We start from the raw sequence: 18,118 nt of genomic DNA, 5'->3' as shown, positions 1-18,118 counted from the left end.
ATGTGATGAGACAGTGTGAGCACACTGGGGTATGTTGGTTTATGGGCAGAGGCGTGTACTGCTAGTAATTTTGGTCACTAGGGTTTTCTAGCTAGGGGTTCTATACTGTTAATTCTTTCTCCCATTCAAGGGAGATAGGAAGTCAAACTCTTGAGAGAGTCGGGTTTTCAGATCTTTTGTGGTCTGCTGAGTGTTCAGCAAGCCTTTGGGACATGTGTCTGAGGGAACTTTCTAGGGCACAGAGCCTGTAAGGCCTGAGTTCTGAGCTGTTGGTCCCACCCTCCACTTTCTCTGGAATCTGGAAAATCCCTGGCTAAGTTAGCTCGAAGAATCTGGTCTGACCCAGATGCTCCATGACCCAACTAAAACTTTTCCTCTTCTAAGCTGGGTTACTGATTTTCTCTTTGGTTGGGGGTCTCTGGGATGTAGGCCTTCGAGCCCAGACCAATCATGGCTGGAAGACCCATCCGCATAGGAGACCAGCTGGTTCTGGAGGAAGATTATGATGAGACTTACATCCCCAGTGAGCAAGGTAAGAGGCCTGGGGTGTATTGTAGTAGTTCTTCGAGGGCAGGAATTATCTTTGATTTATCTTTGTTCATCTGAAGCAAAGTGTAGTACATGCACAAGGCTCCTCAGTATATTTGGGTTAGAGCAGGGTTGGCAAACTATAGCCCATGGGCCTAACCTGGCCTGTTGCGTGTTTTTGTAAATGAAGTTTTATTAGAAAATAACCACATTTATTTGTTCATGTATTGTCTATGGCTGCTTTCAGGCTGCAGGGGCAGTGTTGAGTAGTTGTGACAGAAACCATATGACCTACAAAGCCTAAAATATTTACTGTATGGCCCTTCCCAGAGAAAATGTACTGACTTTGGGTTCAATCAGTAATTAAATACTTTGTGTGCTAAGACCAGGGGAAACCAAATTTCTTAAGAACAAACTGAAGCAGTTTTTTAAACAACAATAACATTATTAATAACAATAATAACAAGATTTATTCAGTGCTACTATGTGCCATTGTCTTTAGTAAGGACTCTACATCTATTTCCTTTTCAACCCTCACAGCAACTCATGAGTTAGGTACTATAATTAAACCCTACTTTATAGATGAGGAAATGGAGACACAGAAAGATTTAGTAACTTCCCTGCAGTCACAGGGTTCTACTAAGTGGTACAGCTAGAATCTAAACCTAAGTAGTCTTATTTCAGGGCCTGCACTTTGAAACACTATGCTATTTTAGGGGTGAAGATTCCTTTGAAATTCTCATGAATCATGGATTTGGACACACAAATTTTACTTATAATTCTGATGTTTTGTAGGCCTGTTAGGGGTAAGAACTCTTGCATCCCCAGGAATCTGTTGATCCCACATTAAACCCTGGACTTTGCTTATAGCATGGGATTTTTGTTTAAAATTTTCACGTTAAATTTATCATAGTTAGAAAAGCCTGAATTTTATATCATAGTTAGAAAAGGCTTCCCTACTCCAAGAACAAATACTTCTTTCAATGTTTTCCTCTAGGTCTGTTCTCAACCATTTATGGAGTAGCTCAGCTTTCCCTCACTGCTTGGGTGCTGCCTGTGCGTATTTGGGTCTACTTTCTCTTCTTTTCCATCGGACTGTCTAGTTATATACCAGTATTGTACCTTTAACTACTGAGACTTGATAATAAATTCTAGTATCTAGTAGATACTAGAAATACCCTCATTGATTTTTTTCTTCAAAGTTTTCTTGGTAATCTCGTTTATCTCCCCATAAACTTCAGAATCACCTTGTCCAGGGGAGGGCTCTGTATGTGGGAATTGTTAGTATCTTAGAAAAAGTTGTGCTAAATCTATGAATGAACCTAGAGAGGAGTAACATCTTTATGATGTTAAGTCTTCCTGTTATATCCAAGAACACTGTATTCCTTTTCATTTGTGTCTTTTTTTGTTTATCAGGAGTGACTTAAAGTTTTCTTCATATAAGTTTTGCACATTTCTTGCTCAGTTTATTTCTTAAATATTTTATCTTTTTTGTTTACTGTTGTAGATGGGTTCTAATATTTTTCTAAGGATCTTTATAAAAACTCTCTTCTGCTCAGTCTGAGTTTAGACATCTTGAGCTCAAGCCACAATTTTCTGCTTATACTCTTGCCCTCCTAGTCTGCTCCACTTAGCATAAGACTGTTCTTCTTACAGGTCATATCAGAACCAGATTTTAAAATCTTCCGTTATACTCAGCATAACACTATTAGTGGCGTTTGTAGGGCTCTGTACGATCCAGCCTGGCTACCTGGCCAGGCTCACCTGGTGCCACTCTCTCTGTTGCTCACTGTACCAGTCACGTGCCTTTCTGACAGATGGACCAAGCTGCTTCTTGCCACAGGCCCTTTGCACCTGCTCTTCTTATGCCTGAGTGCTCTTTGCTCAGTGCTGTGCATGGCTGGCTTCTTTCTTCTTACAGGTTTCAATTGTCACCATTCTGAGCTTTCCTTGACTCTTTCTGATTTTTTTTTTTAATGCCTAAAGCACCTGGTCTTCCTAGGTGGTCTCCCATCCAAGTACTAACCAGGCCTGACCCTGCTTAGCTTCCAAGATCAAACGGGATCGGGGATGTTCAGGGTAGCATGGCTGTAGATAGCCTTGACTCTTTCTAAAGAAGTGCCCCCTCCACCTTGACATTTTCTCTTATACCTCATTTACTTCATTGTGTTTATCAGAAGCTTTAACAGTTTGTATAGTTATCTGTTTATTTCTTTACGAGCTGTTTCTTCTACTTGAACATAAGCTTCATAAGGACAGAGACCATTTTTCTCTCTTTCATGGCACTTGGTGACTGGTACATAGAGGCACTTAAAAAATATTTGTGAAATCAATGAATAAATTAATCCCTGGCTAGCCAAATTTCAGTAGTCCTTTGAAAATGTGCTTTTTCCCCCTAGTCCTCAGGCATGTCAACCTCCAAACTCTCCACTGAGGTGACCCATATTGGTGATGTCTCTCTGGCCTGGGCAATTATCACCAGTATTGATACCTCTTGGGAATTTATTTCATTAATCCTAGGAGCTCTGGTGACATATTCCAATGATCTCATCTATCTTTTTTCTTCTAGGTGAGATAACTCTTAACTCAGTACATATATCTCCCTTATTCCTCCAGATCTCTCTGGCAAAAGAGCCTTTCTAAATGCTTGGTTTCAAAAGAGTACAACAAAAGTATTAGAGTCCATGATCTATAGCAAAATTGAAAATGGAACAACTCTCATGGAAGAGAGGGTTCAGTAAGTGGATAAGAAGGCTGCCTGAGTATCATCCCACTTTCTCAGCTCAGGCATCCTGTGGCCCTGACAGAATAAATCTCCACATTCTCTCTGCTCCCATAGCACACAGTGCATATCTCCCTTACAGCATATGTCACCTGGTTTGTACTCTAATTGTGTGTTGGTAAGATCTCAAGGGGCTTAGTTTTCTGCAGTGTTCAGAACATGCTTGTTGTCTGAGTGATGAGCACTCTTGTACTAAGATTTTTGTAAATCTTGGTAAATCTTATGTCCTGGTAAGGCTGCCCTCATTTAGGATGGTTCTGGCTGTGGCTATTGGGATTTTTCCTGAGGTACTGAAGTCTTGGTCTTACTTTTTTGCCTTTGTGATACTTGGCTTCAGATTATATTCTTGGTGTATGGCAATAGCATGCCTTGATTTAGGAGTACCATTTATAGCTAATTTAAGAAAAGTGTATAATATAAAAGTAATACCTGCTCACTGAAGAAAATTTGGAAAGTAAAGGCAGCGTAGAACAGTTGTTTGGTAAAAAAATATCCTGTTTTTCCTTCAGTTTTACACTCAGTGCTTCTGACATGAGATGTGTGGTTTTTTTTCCCCCAACACTGACAGATTTTCTGACACAAACTGGATGTCCTACAATTCAGTTCAATTCTGACATTATCTACCTGGAGTAAGCATCAGATCCCACAAGTTAAAGGCTCAGTCCCACAAGAGTGCCCTCACTGCAGATGCCAGTTGCAAGTCTCAGGTTGTCCCAGGTACTTCTAACTAACCAGATGTACACCAGAGTTCCCATGACCCCATCCTCAGGTTTAATAATTTGCTAGAACAAGTCACAGAACTCAGAGAAACAGTAATGTTTACCAGTTTATTATATAACAAAAAGTATGATAAAAGATACAGGCCAACAGCCAGATGAAGAGATATATAGGATGGAGTCTGAGAGGATCCCAAGTGCAGGAGCTTTTGTCCCCATGGAGTTAGAGTGCAGTACTCTCCTAGCTGCACTGTGGATGTGTTCACCTTCCTGGAATCTCTCTGAACTCCATAGTTTAGGGATTTTGTGGCAGCTCATCATGTAGACATGATCGATTAATTCATTTTTTAGCCCCTGTCCCCTCTCCAGAGAATGGGGGGCGAGCTTGAAAGTTCCAAGCTTCTAATCATGGCTTGCTTGGTCTTTCTGGAGACCAGTCCCATCCAGGAGCCACCCATGAGCCCATCGAATCACCTCACTGGAACGAAGATGTTCTTGCTACTCAGGAAACTACAAGGTCTTAGAAGCTCTTTTAGGAACTGGGATCAAAGACCAAATATTAATAGGAACTGGTGGCAGAGACCAACAGATGTATTTCTTATTATTTCACAGGTTGATTGTGAGGTTTTTCCTTTTCATCCACTTCTCCAGCTCTCTTACTTTTCTACCCTCCTGCCTCTCCTTGCAGAAATTCTTGAATTTGCCAGAGAGATTGGAATCGATCCCATCAAGGAACCGGAACTGATGTGGCTGGCGCGGGAGGGCATTGTAGCCCCGCTGCCTGTGGAGTGGAAGCCATGGTGAGTTAGCAGGGGTGCGGCCCACTGACTTTGCCTGTCAGAGGCAGAGGGAGCCTGACGCTGGGGATCAACTTTAACCAGTCACCTTTAGAAGCCTGTCCTGCACAGAGTTTGGGACAGCAATGGGCCATTCCTCTGCTGGGCTGCTTGACGCTTTGTGGTCTCTATGAGGGGTTTAGCACTTATACCCAGGGTCCCTACGAGCTTCTGCCCTGGGTCAGGTCCTCTAGCACTAGTATCTGTTTTAGACATACTCAGGAGGTGTTGTTATTCCTTGCACACTGATATTGAGAGTGACAATATTGAGACCTTCCTAGCATGTCCAAAATGGATGCTGGTGTTAAAGAGCTTTATGGTGAGGCTACACATATGGACAAGGGTTTCTTCTCTCTTGGTAACCAATCCCCGAATTTGAGTAATCTCTTCATGAGTTGGTTCGTATTGGTGGATTTGTTCATATTTTCAGTTTCCATCTGAGCTCTTTGGATTGTGAGGGACAGAGACTCAGGTTATCTCAGGGAAACAAAGGCTAATGGTGAGGAAACAGACTGACCGAGGTGGGGAAGCTAAAAGGAGTCACAGCACTGCTGTGTCTCCTTCCTCCTGACGATGCCTCCTCTCCCACTCTTGGTGACGCTGTTTTCTCTGTTCTGCATGTCTGCTCTGTTCTTTTCATCACATGCACGGAGCTCTTTCTCCAAGCTGTTTCCCTAAAGTGCCATTAATTTACTTCCTTCTATAGCATGGTCCCCAGATGTCTGAGGGGTCCGTTCTTGTGCTGGTATTGTGCAATTTTGTGTGCAAGGTGTAATTACCCTGTTTTTATCCATCCATTTAATGTGTTGGCCGTATTTCAAAATGACTACAGTTGTAGCCTTATTCATCTCTGCTGAAGAATTGTAAGCCTTTTATCTTCTCCTCACATGGGAGGCTCCCTATTCTCTTGATCTTTTTAGCTGCCTATCCTTGAACCTTCTCCAGTTTCATGACATCTTTCTTGTAGAAAATCTGTTAGCACTGCATACAGTATTCCAGGTGCTGAGGACTCTTGGTTGTGTTGGTAGGAAAATGGTTTCTGTTTTGTTTCCAATACCCACCCTGATATCCATATTTGCCTTATCTAACCTCTATCTTCTTTTTCTCTGTTTTTTAACTTTGTATATATCTGTGTTGTTTTGCTTTTGGATACTTTTTAAATTAAAAGCCACATGAGAAATACAGTCAACATAATAACACCCTAATGTACATGTACTCAATAAATAAATGGCTGCAGTGATATTAAAAAAAAGTAGATGGAAAGAAGGAAACTGTCATTGGTTATGGTCCAGCAGTGTGCCAGGCTTCGTGCCAGCTGGATTCAGATACCTGCTAGTGGTGGCTAATACTCCCTCATCCTGTAAGGAGAGTGTAAAGTATTTCTCACTTTTTAAAATAGCAAAAGTCAATAAAACTTATGTATACATGTCAGCTTTTACCTAATTACTCCCAGTCCTAAGATTAATTAATTGATGAATTCCTTCCAGATCTTTAAAACACAGACACACACATACCCCACATACATGTATATCCACATCGCACACACATTATTTTTTTCTTTTTTTTTTTAAAGTTTATTGGGGTGACATTGGTTAATAAAACTCTATAGATTTCAAGTGTATAATTATGTAATACATCATTTGTATATTGCATTGTGTGTTCACCACCCAAAGTCATATCTTTTTATCACCATATATTTCATGTTTTGTTTTTTAAACATTGGTGCTATACTGTATATATTGCTCTTCTATGTCAGTGTGAAGGTCTACCTCATTCTTTATCAGTTGCTTACTTTTCCATACATAGATATACCATGATTTTAAAAAATCCTGATTTATTTAACCACTTATATTGAAGGATAATTAAATTTTTTTCCTAAATTGACCATTACATGTGGGTCTATTTCTGGATTCTTTGCTCTCTTCTCTTCCATTTATCTCTTTGCCTTTATACCAATGTCATACCGTTTGGATTACTATAGCCTTGCCATAAATCTTGAAATCATTTGGAGTTAAATCCTCCAACTTTGTTCTCCATTTTCAAAGTTGTATAATAGGTCCTTTGTATTTCCATATGAATTTTAGAATCAGCTTGCCATTTTCTACAAAAACTTTGTTAGGATTTTGGGATTGCATTGAATCTATAAATCAATTTGGGGAGAATCGACATCTAAAACAATATTGAGTCTTCCAACAAAAGAACAGGGTCTCTCTCTTATTTAGGTTTTCTTTAATGTCTCTAAGAAATGTTTTGTAGTTTTTAGTATACATCTTGCCCATATTTTGTCAGATTGCTTATTATTTCATATTTTTGATTTTTCTGCAAATGGTATATTTAAAATTTTTAATTTCCAATTTGTTGCTTTTATACAGAAATAAAATTGATTTTTGTACATTAATCTTATAGCCATGCTAAACTCACTTATGCCAGTTCTAATAGCTTTTTTTGTAGATTCTCTAGGATTTCGTACATAGATGATCACATCGTCTGGAAATAAAGACATTTTTATTTCTTCCTTTCTAATCTGGATACTTTTTATCTCTACTTCTTGGCTCATTGCACTGACTAGAACCTCTAGTATAATTGTATAGAAGTAGTGACAATGGACAATTTTTGCCTTGTTCTTTAGGGGAAAGCATTCAGCCGTTCACCATTAAATATGATGTCAGCTATATGTTTCTGTAAATGCCCTTTGTCAGGATGAGGAAATTCCCTTCTATTCCTAGCTGGCTGAGAGTTTAAATGAGAAATGGATATTGGATTCTCTAAAATGTTTTTTCTTGCATCTATTGATAGAATCCTATGATTTTTCTATTTTGATCTGTTAACAATTATATTGATTGATTTTCAGATATTAAACTGACCTTATATTCCTGGAATAAAGTCTGTTAGGTCATAATTATATATTATTTAGTTTGATTTTCTAAAATTTTGTTAAGTATTTTTACCCTAAAATAATATTTTGAAGGGGACGAGGTAGATAAAGTTTGGGTATTTTTTATTACTGATTTCCAATTTTATTTATTCATTATATTTATTCTTTGTTACAAATTGAGACTTCTTTTGTGGCTCAGCAAGTGATTTTATCTATGTAAGTGTTCTATATGTGCTCGGTAAGAATGTCACGTCTCATTTTTGGATATAGGGTTCTATAAATGTCCTTTATATCAAACATGCTAACTGTGTTTACATTTTTCTGTATCGTCAGTCATTTTTGTCTTGTCTCACTCTCGAATGATAGTTTAGTCGAGTATAGAATTGTTTGTTGATTATGAACAGCCCTTTGAAAATATTATGTACCCACTATCTTCTGACTTCTGGTTTTGCAAATAAGACATGTTTTCTTGGTCTCATTTGTTGTTCCTTTGTAGGCAATCAGGTTTTCCCTCGTGGTAGTTTTTATTATTTTGTTTTTAAATTTGATATTCTGTGATTTCACTACAGTGTATCAAAGTATGGTTTATTTTTAATTATCATGTTCAGAATTTGGAGTGCCTTCTTTCTTTGAGGACTCATGTCTCTTCAATTTTGGAAAATTCCCAACTATTATCACTTTTCTTTTCTGGAACTCTTACTAGGAATATACTGGACCTCCTCCTCCTCTTTCCCCTCCTCCTCCTCCCTCTCCTCCTCCCCCTCCTCCTCCTCTTCCGTTTCTTAATTTCTGTTTCATGTTTTAAACTCACTTTATCTTGCATGTTGCATTCTGGATAATGTCCTTTGGTGTGTTTTCCAGTTCACTATTTCTTTTTCTGTGTCAAATTTGCTGTTTAACCCATCTGTTTTTGAAAATTTAATGACTACCAATTCTTGCAAGTTCTATTGTAGTTTTTTTCCCAGTATTTCTTGGTTTTTTGAATTATGCTCTTTCATTATGGATTCTACTCCTTTTATTTACTTATTCATTTTTTTCTGCTCCTTTTCTATAATAATGGCAAATGTAGTTATTTTTAGTCTTTTGATTTACTCTGCCAAGTTTTTTTGTGCGCTAATTCTTCCCTTCATTGTGTCACTGATTTTCCCTCATGGTGAAATGTTTCTTCATGTGGTTTGTAATTATTTATTGAGAATTTTACGAATTCATCTTCTCATTTTTAGGTTGTCAAGTGGCTTTATAATGGCTTCTGCCAATGGTTTTTCAGTGGTTGAGGACTAAATTTTTATATTAGTTTCCTGACTTGGGATTTCCTTATCACATTTTAGCCTCTATATCTACATGTCTTGGGGTTTTAATTTTTTTTAAATTTTATTTTGCTGTCTAGAACCTGGAGTGGATGATGTGCTTCCCTGTTGTTTCCATGGCCCTTTAGGTTCTTTCATTCATGGAGGGAGCATTCTTAAGGGCCCCAGATATATGCGAGGGTCTCATTTCCAGTTTCCAAATTCGTGGAGGCCTAAGGCCATATTTAGTGTCTGTAAATTAGAATTAAAACTGAAGTTCCCAGGGCCTGTATCCAGGTCAGATATCAGCCTTGACCTTTCAGTTCATACATTTACTACTCAGGTTTCATGATTTCTTTATGTTTCAAGTGAGAATTTCTCTGTCTGGCTATGATGAAAACATTTTTTTGTCTTATTATTTTGTTATTGTAATTGTTGTTATATATTAATACGGTATTTATCTGTGTTTGCATGGGGTAAAAAGAGGTCAGATGTTTTCTTCAGTAAAGCATGTTCTCCGAAGTTTTGTATGTTTCTTTAGAAAAAATTTCTAGAATTTGAATTAATGTGTTAAAATATATGCAGAATTTAAATATTGTTAATTAATACCAAAGTATTTTCCGTTAAAGTTTAACAGTCCTACCAATAGCACATATTGTTCATTTAAAAATATTATGAATTAAGAAATTGTCGATCAGAAAAAAAAAATCAACCCCCCAAAATTGTCAGTCCAAGGGTAAGAAATTATACCTGGTTATTTTAATTTGTATTTCCCAAATCGTTCAGAGTTGAGTTGGCCATCTGTTGTTGGCTGTTAGTTTATCTTTTGTGATTTGCTTGTTTATATCCTTCGCCTTTTCGTCTATTGTGTTGCTTATCTTTTCATTTTTGTTAAGGAGGTAGAACTCTTTGATTTTTCTTTGTATTAATCTTATGCTACTGTTTGCTCCCAGTTTCTTTTAATTTTCTTTATGCTTTCTTATGCACTGAAGAAGAAGGCAAAAACGTCCATCGTCATCACTTCTGTTCAATTATACTAGAGGTTCTAGTTAGTGCATAAGTTACAAAATATTTTTGTAAATTTTTTTTCTGGTAAAACATACATAACTTTACTGTTTTAACCATTTTTAGATATACAGTTCAATGGCGCAAAGTATATTCACAGTGTTGTGTAACCATCATCACCTATCTCCAGAACTTTATTTTCCTAAGCTGACACTATGTACTCATTAAACAATAACTCCCTCATTCTCCCCCCTCCCCAGCTCCTAGTAACCTCTGATCTACTTTCTGTCTCTATTAATTTGTCTATTCTAGGTACTTCATATAAGTGGACTCATACGAAATTTGTCCTTTTGTGATTGACTTATTTTACTTAGCATAATGACTGCGAGTTTCATCCATGTTGTAGCATGTGTCAGAATTGAATTCCATTTTAAGACTGAACAATATTCTAGTGCTTGTATATACTACATTTTGTTTATGCATTTATTGTCAGTGGATATTTGGGTTGTTTCCACCTTTGACTATTATGAATAATGCTGTCATGAACATTGGCATTAAAACCCAAGTTCCCAGGGCCTATATACAAATATCTGTTTGAATCCTGCTTTCAGTTCTTTTGGGTATATACTCAGAAGTTGAATCGATGTGTCGTGGTAATTCTATTTTTAATTTTTTAAGGAACTGCCATACTCTTTTTTTCACAGTGCCTATACCATTTTACATTCCCACCAACAGTACACAAGGGTTCCAATTTTTCTACATCTTTGCCAACACTTGTTATTTTCTGCTTCCTTTTTGATAATAGCCATGCTAATAGATGTGAAGGGATAGTTCATTGTGGTTTTAATTTTTTATTTCCCTAAATTTTAGTGCTGTGGAGCATCTTTTCATGTGCTTATTGGGCATTTCTATGTCTTCTTTTTCACTTTTTACCCTTGATATATATATTTTATTACTTCTATGTATTTTCTGTTTTGTTTGAATTGAGATTGAGTTTGCCAGGTTTCATAAGGAGCCCTAGATTTTATTGGGATCGTATTGGATTTATATTTAATTTGAGGATTATTGGCTATTGAGGAAATTTACAGACTTGAGTCTTTCTGTTCGGGAACATGGAATCTCTAATGTTTTTTCTTTTTCTTAGCTTTTTGGTAAAGCTTTATAAAAAATTTGCATTTTGGATTTATTCCTGGATATTATATATTTTATATTGCTATTGTGCATTTTTTTTCTATTAGCTGTCTTAATGGATTAGTAATAGTGGATCGGATGAATGGTTTATTTTGGACTTGTCCGTGGTGAAACACAGATTCTTGAAACCCACCTTCTACATTATTTTCTTCTGTTGTTGATCCCCACCAGCTTGAATTGTCACCTCTTATGATTTTGGAATGTTTTATAAAGCCAGAGCTTGCACAATGTATTTTTCTCCTCAGACCATTTATAAAAATATTAAGCAAGGTCTAGCTTAGAATTTATTGCCAAGATACCATAGTATTTGTACTTAGATACCATCTAAACCGAAGTTTATTCCTGCACTAGTCTAGCGTGAATTCCCAGGAACTCCAATGATATCCCAATCCTTTGGAACTCCGAGATATCCCAATCCTTTGTTCCTATCGACGTTAGCTCCTTTATTCTTAGCCAAACAGTACCCTTCAGTTTTGTGTTAATCTTTTCCTCTCTTCTCCTTTCCTCCCATCTTCTCTATCCCTCTTCCCTTTTCCCTTAATTCCTCTTCCTCCTCTGCCTCTTTGCCATTTTTCTTCCTTTTCTTTTTTTCCTAAGTAGCTTTGGACCTGAGCAGAGACTAACTTCTGACCTCTGCTCATCCCTAGCCAGGACATCACAGGTGATATTTACTATTTCAACTTTGCCAACGGGCAGTCCATGTGGGACCATCCCTGTGATGAGCACTATCGAAACTTGGTGATCCAAGAGCGAGGGAAGCTGTCAACTTCTGGAGCTATTAAGAAGAAAGACAAGAAAAAGAAAAAGGAAAAGAAAGACAAGAAGGACAAAGAGACCTCCAAAAGTCCCCTGGTGAGTCCGTAGAAGCCAGATCCCACAGAGGCCAGGGTTATAACCTGAGGGGATATTGGGAACCTCTGGGTGTTTATAGCTGGGAGGTTAAGAACAATTACAATAATATAGTAATTTCTTGATACTTCATCATGTGAATTGTGCCTGTCTTCTGCATATTTTCCTTTCAGCTTCTAGAAATTATTAGTATTTCTAAACAATTCCTTTTTTCTGCCTTGGGAAGTGTATGTTACATAATAGGATGGGTGAGAGAGGGTGCTCTGCTGAGGATGGTGGTTTGTAGTAGTAAAAGAAGTGATGCCATCTGCCCCTCTGGAGAGTGGGGGGACAGGGAGCAGTTGGTGAAGGCCAGAGAGCCTTGATGAGTGGAGTGTCTTTCTTCTTCTTTCAGAGTCAGACCTTCCTACTGTGGGTTCATTATTTGTCTCAGTGGTACGAATTCCTATGCCAGATCTATCCGTAAGTCAGCTGTCAGGACACCAGTGTCTTCAAGATCCCAAAAGAAAAGTTTGGGATTTATTCACTCCTGTAGATTACCTTCGTTGCGGGTGTCCTCGGTTAGTGGTGGATAATGGAAATTTGGTTGCAGTGTGATCACCTTGGTCTCAAGTAGCTTTCTTGCTCAGAGTCGAAGGTGTTCTTTTCCATTTTTGTTTTATTTGTCTGTTCAGTATGTCTGTACTTAGGAGGCAGAGTTATTGCCCTCATTTTATAGGCAGAGGAGCTAAGAGTTGGAGCCATACTGAAGTGAGGCCTGGGCTCTCCCAGCACATTGTGGCAGTGCAGGGAAACCTGCCTTCTTCCCCTCACCCAGCTGCGAGGCAGGCGGGGCACATTGAGGAGAGTGAGGGTCAGCCAGGTGGAGAGCACTGGGGATATCTTTTCAACCCTCTCAGTGGTCCAATTGATTTGCTCTTTTGTTTATAGTCTTTATTTCCCACTAGTACCTAGTGCTTGCTTCTCAGTGAAGATTCCTTCAGCTTCCTTTTATCCTTTCCAAGGTGTCCATTCTGGCATTGGATGGTTGTTGATGAATTCATTCTTTTTATCATTTCCAAGCTTTATAGAGACTCCTCTCTCCTTTCCCTTCCTCCACATACTACTACTCATGATTCTGAGAAGTAAGATAACAAGCCCGTTCCTCAAGATAGAGAAAAGAAGACCGATACTTTCCAAATAGGCTGAAGTTTCTAATGTCATATATTTGAAAGGCAAAAGATGGACAACAGAATTTTCACTAACCCAGGGTTATTGTAAGTGATAATCAGCATCTGGCAGGCTGTGGCATGACTAAAGGCGGGAGAGGGAATGAAGTGAGGGTTCTGGGTTGGAGATTTGGGTAATAGCCTGCGTTCTGGGTGTGTGACTGAGTTCCTGGAGCTCCCTAAAAAGGATTCCTTCTGTGGTTTCAGGAGCTGGGGACAATTGGATAATCTTGGGCTGTAGTCTGGATCTTAGGTCTCAGGACAGGTGTCTCAAACCTGAGTTTGCCCAGGGTGCAGCCAGGTGGGTGACCTGGACTCAGGTAGTTTGGGCTCTCACGGTGAATTCTTACAGAGTATGGTTGATCTTTAGAGTTTCTTCTAGCCTCAAGGTTCTCTGGCTGTGTGGATGTCTCCTGAGCAGTACCAACTTGTACCTGTAGAAGACAGACTGTGTTTCTAAGGCTCAGCTCACAGTTAGGTTTCCCCTCTTCTCTCCCTTCTTAAATAATTCTGGTAAGGTTAGTGGATTTTATAAAATTAATCAATCATAGAACTGAGAGTTTGGTGATACCTTAGGGATAACTTGGTCGCTGACTTTCAGATTTTCTTTAGTAGTGAAGCCCTGTCTTCAAATCAGGTCCTCCATAGAGATCCAGCATATATAAAGTGGAGCTGTTGTGATTGAACCTGGGGGTGTAGGCCTTGGTGATGTCCCTCCTCCAGCGTGTGCACAATGTAGCAACCCCCAAGGTACCATGTGGAACCAACCTGCAGGTTCCATGGAGCAAGGTTTGTAAGCCACGATCTAGTCTGGCCTCTTCTTTATAGATAAGGAAACTGGGGCCAGAAAACAACAAAAGCTCAAGGGAGCTTTTAGCTTTTCTTCCCTCTTTGGTTTTTGTTTTACTTCAGATGGAGGGTGGGTTTGGGCTAAGGGCTTGTCAAGGGTTGAGGGAGCAAGTGTAACTCAGAAGTGTTTTGTCTTAGTTTTCTCTGCATGTTTATATACCCATCTAGGAAACGCAACCTGATCAGGGACTTCTGCCTTCTTCCTCCTTTCTCCGCGGCCCATCCCCTCTCTCAGCACCTGGGCTTGCTGATGTGGACCTAGACCAAGAGATGCAGGCTAGAAGTGAGGGCTCCTTTAAGAAAGGGAAGAGCCCATGCATGCTGGGTGACACCCCCTGGCCTCTCACAGGAACCCTGCCCAACAAGCTACAGCCACTCTCCAAAGGCCAATCTTCCCGAACCCACCAGATCATTGCCGATGTGGAGAAAATTTTAGGCAGGGCCCCAGCCCAAGGCAGGACAGAATTAGGAGATCAGCAGGGTCCAGAGAACCCCCAGAAGCCGACAGAGAAAATCTACCTGGGGTTTTCAGACCCTGAAATAGAAGAGCTGGAAATGAGGACCAGACAGCAGAAATCTGGCATTCTGGGCCCTGAGAACAGCAGGCCCCTCCAAAATGAGCAGGATGTGCTAGAAAGCAGGAGCCAGGCCTCTGTTCACTCAAAGCTTTCTGAAACCATCAAGGGCCCACAGTTGAAAGGGGAGCAGCACAGCCACAACGTGGCCAAACTGAGCTCCACTGGCCCTGGCGGGGACAAGGGCCAGAGCCCCATTCCCTCATCATCCCCTGAGGAGGACCCTTCCCTTTCCCCTTGTTCTTCTAACCATATACCGCCTGCCAGGAAGAGCAAGCTGTTCTCGTTAGATAGTAGCCAAGCTGAAGACCTGGGCTGGCAAGGTGTTTCTGGGGAAGGTGGGAGCACGGGCTGGGGAAGGAGGAGGAGAGAGCCCCCAGGATTGTGGATGGGACAGGTCTCCAAGCTTGTCAACAAGGGTACCCCCGGGAGCTGCAAAGAAGCAGAGGGCAATGACCCTGAAGTTCTAGAGGCCTCAGCTGATGATCTACCTCAGGGACCCTTCCTAGTACCACCTGATACCCTGGCATCAGAACCATCCCAGAATGCCCCGTTAGGAAGTGCCCCTGCGGCATCTCCCACCAGTGAGGAGAGACAACCATCAGGGTCTCCAGATCCCCCCAAAAAAGACAGGAACCTTAGTGGGTCTGGGCCTGACTTGGAGAGCAGCAGCAGCAGCAATCTGGCCTCTTACCTTGGCTCTCAGATACTGGGTGAGGTGAATAACTTCCCATGGGACATGCAGAGCTCTCGGGGATCTGAACGGGGCATGGATCAGTCAGGCCCTGGACCCAGAGATCTACACTACAGCCCCTTTCTAGTGCCCCAGTTATCCCACTTGCAGAGCTCTGCTGATGAGCAGTCAGAGAGTGAAGACTATTCTGAGGATCAGAGGTTCTACCAGCACATCCTGCAAATGGTCAAGATCTCCAGGCGGCTGGAGGGCCTGGAGCAGCCTGAGAACATGCAGGAAATTTCATGCAAAGACTTTGCCAACATGGTCTGTTGTATGGCAGCTGAGTGTTCCAGGATGTCTAGTGAGGGTGAGCACGAGGCCATCAGAGCCATGGAGAGGGACCCAAGGTTTCTGGCTTGGAGGCCAGAGCTACTGGAGCATCCTCAGGAGGTGGCCCTTGCTCCGGCTGGGCTGGAGGCCTCTCAGCAAGCCTGTTTCCAGCCAAGCAGCAACCCCCTCAGGCAGGGGCTAGTTGAGCTGAGTTCCAACAGAGAGCTTGCGGCAGAGCCAGGCAAGATGCAGCTTCTCAACCAGGTAGGCTTCTTAGAGAGTATGGCCTACAGGCCTCAGTGAATGTGGCAGCGAGGGAGCAGATTGAGTTGACATCTTAACGAAGCTGTCGGGTCTGCTTTCCTGTTATTTGCTCTCCCTTGGTAACTACTGATCCCTTAACTTCTCAGGATGGTGATCTTAGGGGATGACATATATTTCATGTTTCTTCTATCCCATCACCTGCAAAATAGTGGCTGAGGAAACCTAGATTTCCTGGGTGGTTCACATGCTTTGAAAATGATCAGTTTTGAGGGTGAGCGTGGTGGCACCAATCCTGGCACTCATGCAGGATATAGGTCCTTCCCAGGATTTGGGAAGCCTTTCCCATCAGCCAATTATAAAGAGAGGTCTTCCCAAGTAGATACCCTACCCCTAAGCTCTGAACTGAGTCCTTTTCTCAAAATCACAGAAAACAAGAGAATTAATACTGTCATGAGGGGCTGAATCCCAGAATCTCTCTACCATCCTGTAAATTGCTTCTGCTTCTTGCTTCCCAGGGTTCCCAGAAATCATGTGAATAACCTGTGTCAAGCTGTGCAGACCCTGTTTGTTCCTTCACTTCCTCTTGTACTGGGATTTACCAAAGAGTTGGGCTTGCTCTATCATTTGGACCCTTTGATCCTTTAAAGAGTAACACCATATTTTTCATTTAGAAGAAGTCAAGTTGGATCAGAGACCATGGGGGTCAATCTGAATTTCCCTGGCTATTCTGCTATTGCCCAGCTGTGGCTTTACCCAGTTGTTACCTCTGGTTCCTAATTGCTAGCGTACACTGGTTCTCTGTTAGCTCTAATAACTACTGTAGCACTATAAATATCAGATAAGCAGCAGATTATCCTGAAAGTTTTAATTAGCCCAATGGCAGCAAGTTTATCCGCTATGAAGGACAACGCCATGCACAGCCCATAGTCAGAGTTAATGGCCATCTTTGAAGATGATCAGCTAGGGGCCAGGAATATATAATTTCCTTGCTAACCACTGATTTGGTAAAGGCCTGGGTGAACAATGCCCTCAGTGTGCCTGTCTCCCTCCCTCAAGCCCCCAGCATGTTAGCAAATTAGCCATGTTAGGAGCCTGTAATTTTCCATAAATACAGATTGGGAAGAATTTTGCTTGCTGCTACACTGGGGCTAGTTGGGAGGGTGGAAGTCAGCAGGAGCAGGCCTGGTTTGCTCACAGTTCACCTCAGAGAAGCTTGCCAATGCTCCTTTTCTGCCACAACCAGGAGGCAGTGTAAAATACTGGCTTAGAGATAGCCCTGGGTTTCAAGTCCATGTCTGCCCTCTTTGCTAGCCCCGTGATTTTGGACAAGGGTCTTGACCTCACCAGTCACCATTAGCTCATGTGGGGACTGTGGCCTCAGGCTGTTGTGAGAGTACAGTGAGACATGGCATGTAAGGTGCTTAGCTTGATGCTTGGTGCTCAGGTAATGTTGGCCAATTTTATTATCAGCTCCTTTTCTGCCTAACAAAGATACTCTGCAACAGGCCAGGTGATTGGGAATCTACAAAGGCCTGGGAGTGGTTATTACGTCCCCTTTCAGATGAGTGTCTGATGCCCTTCCCCTGCAGAAAGGGATACTGCTCAGAACCTGATAGTCCAGCCCCTAGGCTGAAGCTGCGGGTGAGAAGATGGGTGGCCTGATCTTCTCCAACCTGACCTCCTCCAGGTTCCCCTTTCTTTCTTCAGTCTCTGTGGGATTAGAGAGAAATGAAATTTTTGTTGTTGTTTTATACATTTTAAGTTGAGAAATGAATTTTAAAGAGCTCTTAGTAAATTGTCACCAGAATGCTATCCTTGTCTCTGCTTCTAAGCCCAGACTATTATAAATGTGAATTCCTATAATAATAGTAATTCCATAACCTTGGTGTAGCCCTGGACCACTTGCACATACTCCTTGCATTCATTATCTCGTTTGAACTTCTCAACAAACCGTAAGTGATTGGACACACATCATCTCCATCTTTCAGATGAGTAAACTGAGAATCTAAGAGTCCGTGAGTAGCCCGAGATCTCAAAATTCTGACACCGAGGCTGTTTTTTCCCATCCTTGCTGGCATGAAGCCTTCATTTGGCCCTCCTGAGAATAGGGAAAAGGGACTAGTCTTTTGGCAAGGCTTCTGTCAGCCA

The 18,118-nt window shown here is 41.1% G+C and overlaps 1 protein-coding gene and 1 pseudogene across 10 annotated transcripts in view; one reads left to right on the top strand and one right to left on the bottom strand.

Moving 5' to 3' along the window:
* Nucleotides 1-18,118, top strand: part of CEP164 (centrosomal protein 164) — a 65,381-nt gene that overhangs the window by 6,479 nt on the left and 40,784 nt on the right. For 8 of the 10 annotated variants that reach the window (XR_003046591.1, XR_003046590.1, XM_025047469.1 and 5 more), the window contains exons 2-5: nucleotides 430-532; nucleotides 4,715-4,826; nucleotides 11,867-12,071; nucleotides 14,294-15,970. Coding sequence is in view for 8 of the 10 variants with exons in the window: in XM_025047469.1 (XP_024903237.1) it covers nucleotides 451-532; nucleotides 4,715-4,826; nucleotides 11,867-12,071; nucleotides 14,294-15,970 (2,076 nt within the window). In the remaining 2 variants the exon portion in view is untranslated. Of the gene's footprint in view, nucleotides 1-429; nucleotides 533-3,878; nucleotides 4,028-4,714; nucleotides 4,827-11,866; nucleotides 12,072-14,293; nucleotides 15,971-18,118 lie in introns of those variants that run through there. The other 2 variants (XM_025047467.1, XM_006912770.3) reach the window with 2 other exon arrangements.
* LOC112480451 lies at nucleotides 2,506-2,624 on the bottom strand (annotated as a pseudogene).

The sequence above is a fragment of the Pteropus alecto genome, unplaced genomic scaffold, assembly GCF_000325575.1.
Source record: "Pteropus alecto unplaced genomic scaffold, ASM32557v1 scaffold224, whole genome shotgun sequence".
Classification (NCBI taxonomy): domain Eukaryota; kingdom Metazoa; phylum Chordata; class Mammalia; order Chiroptera; family Pteropodidae; genus Pteropus; species Pteropus alecto.
This window is presented reverse-complemented; position numbering and strand designations above follow the sequence as displayed.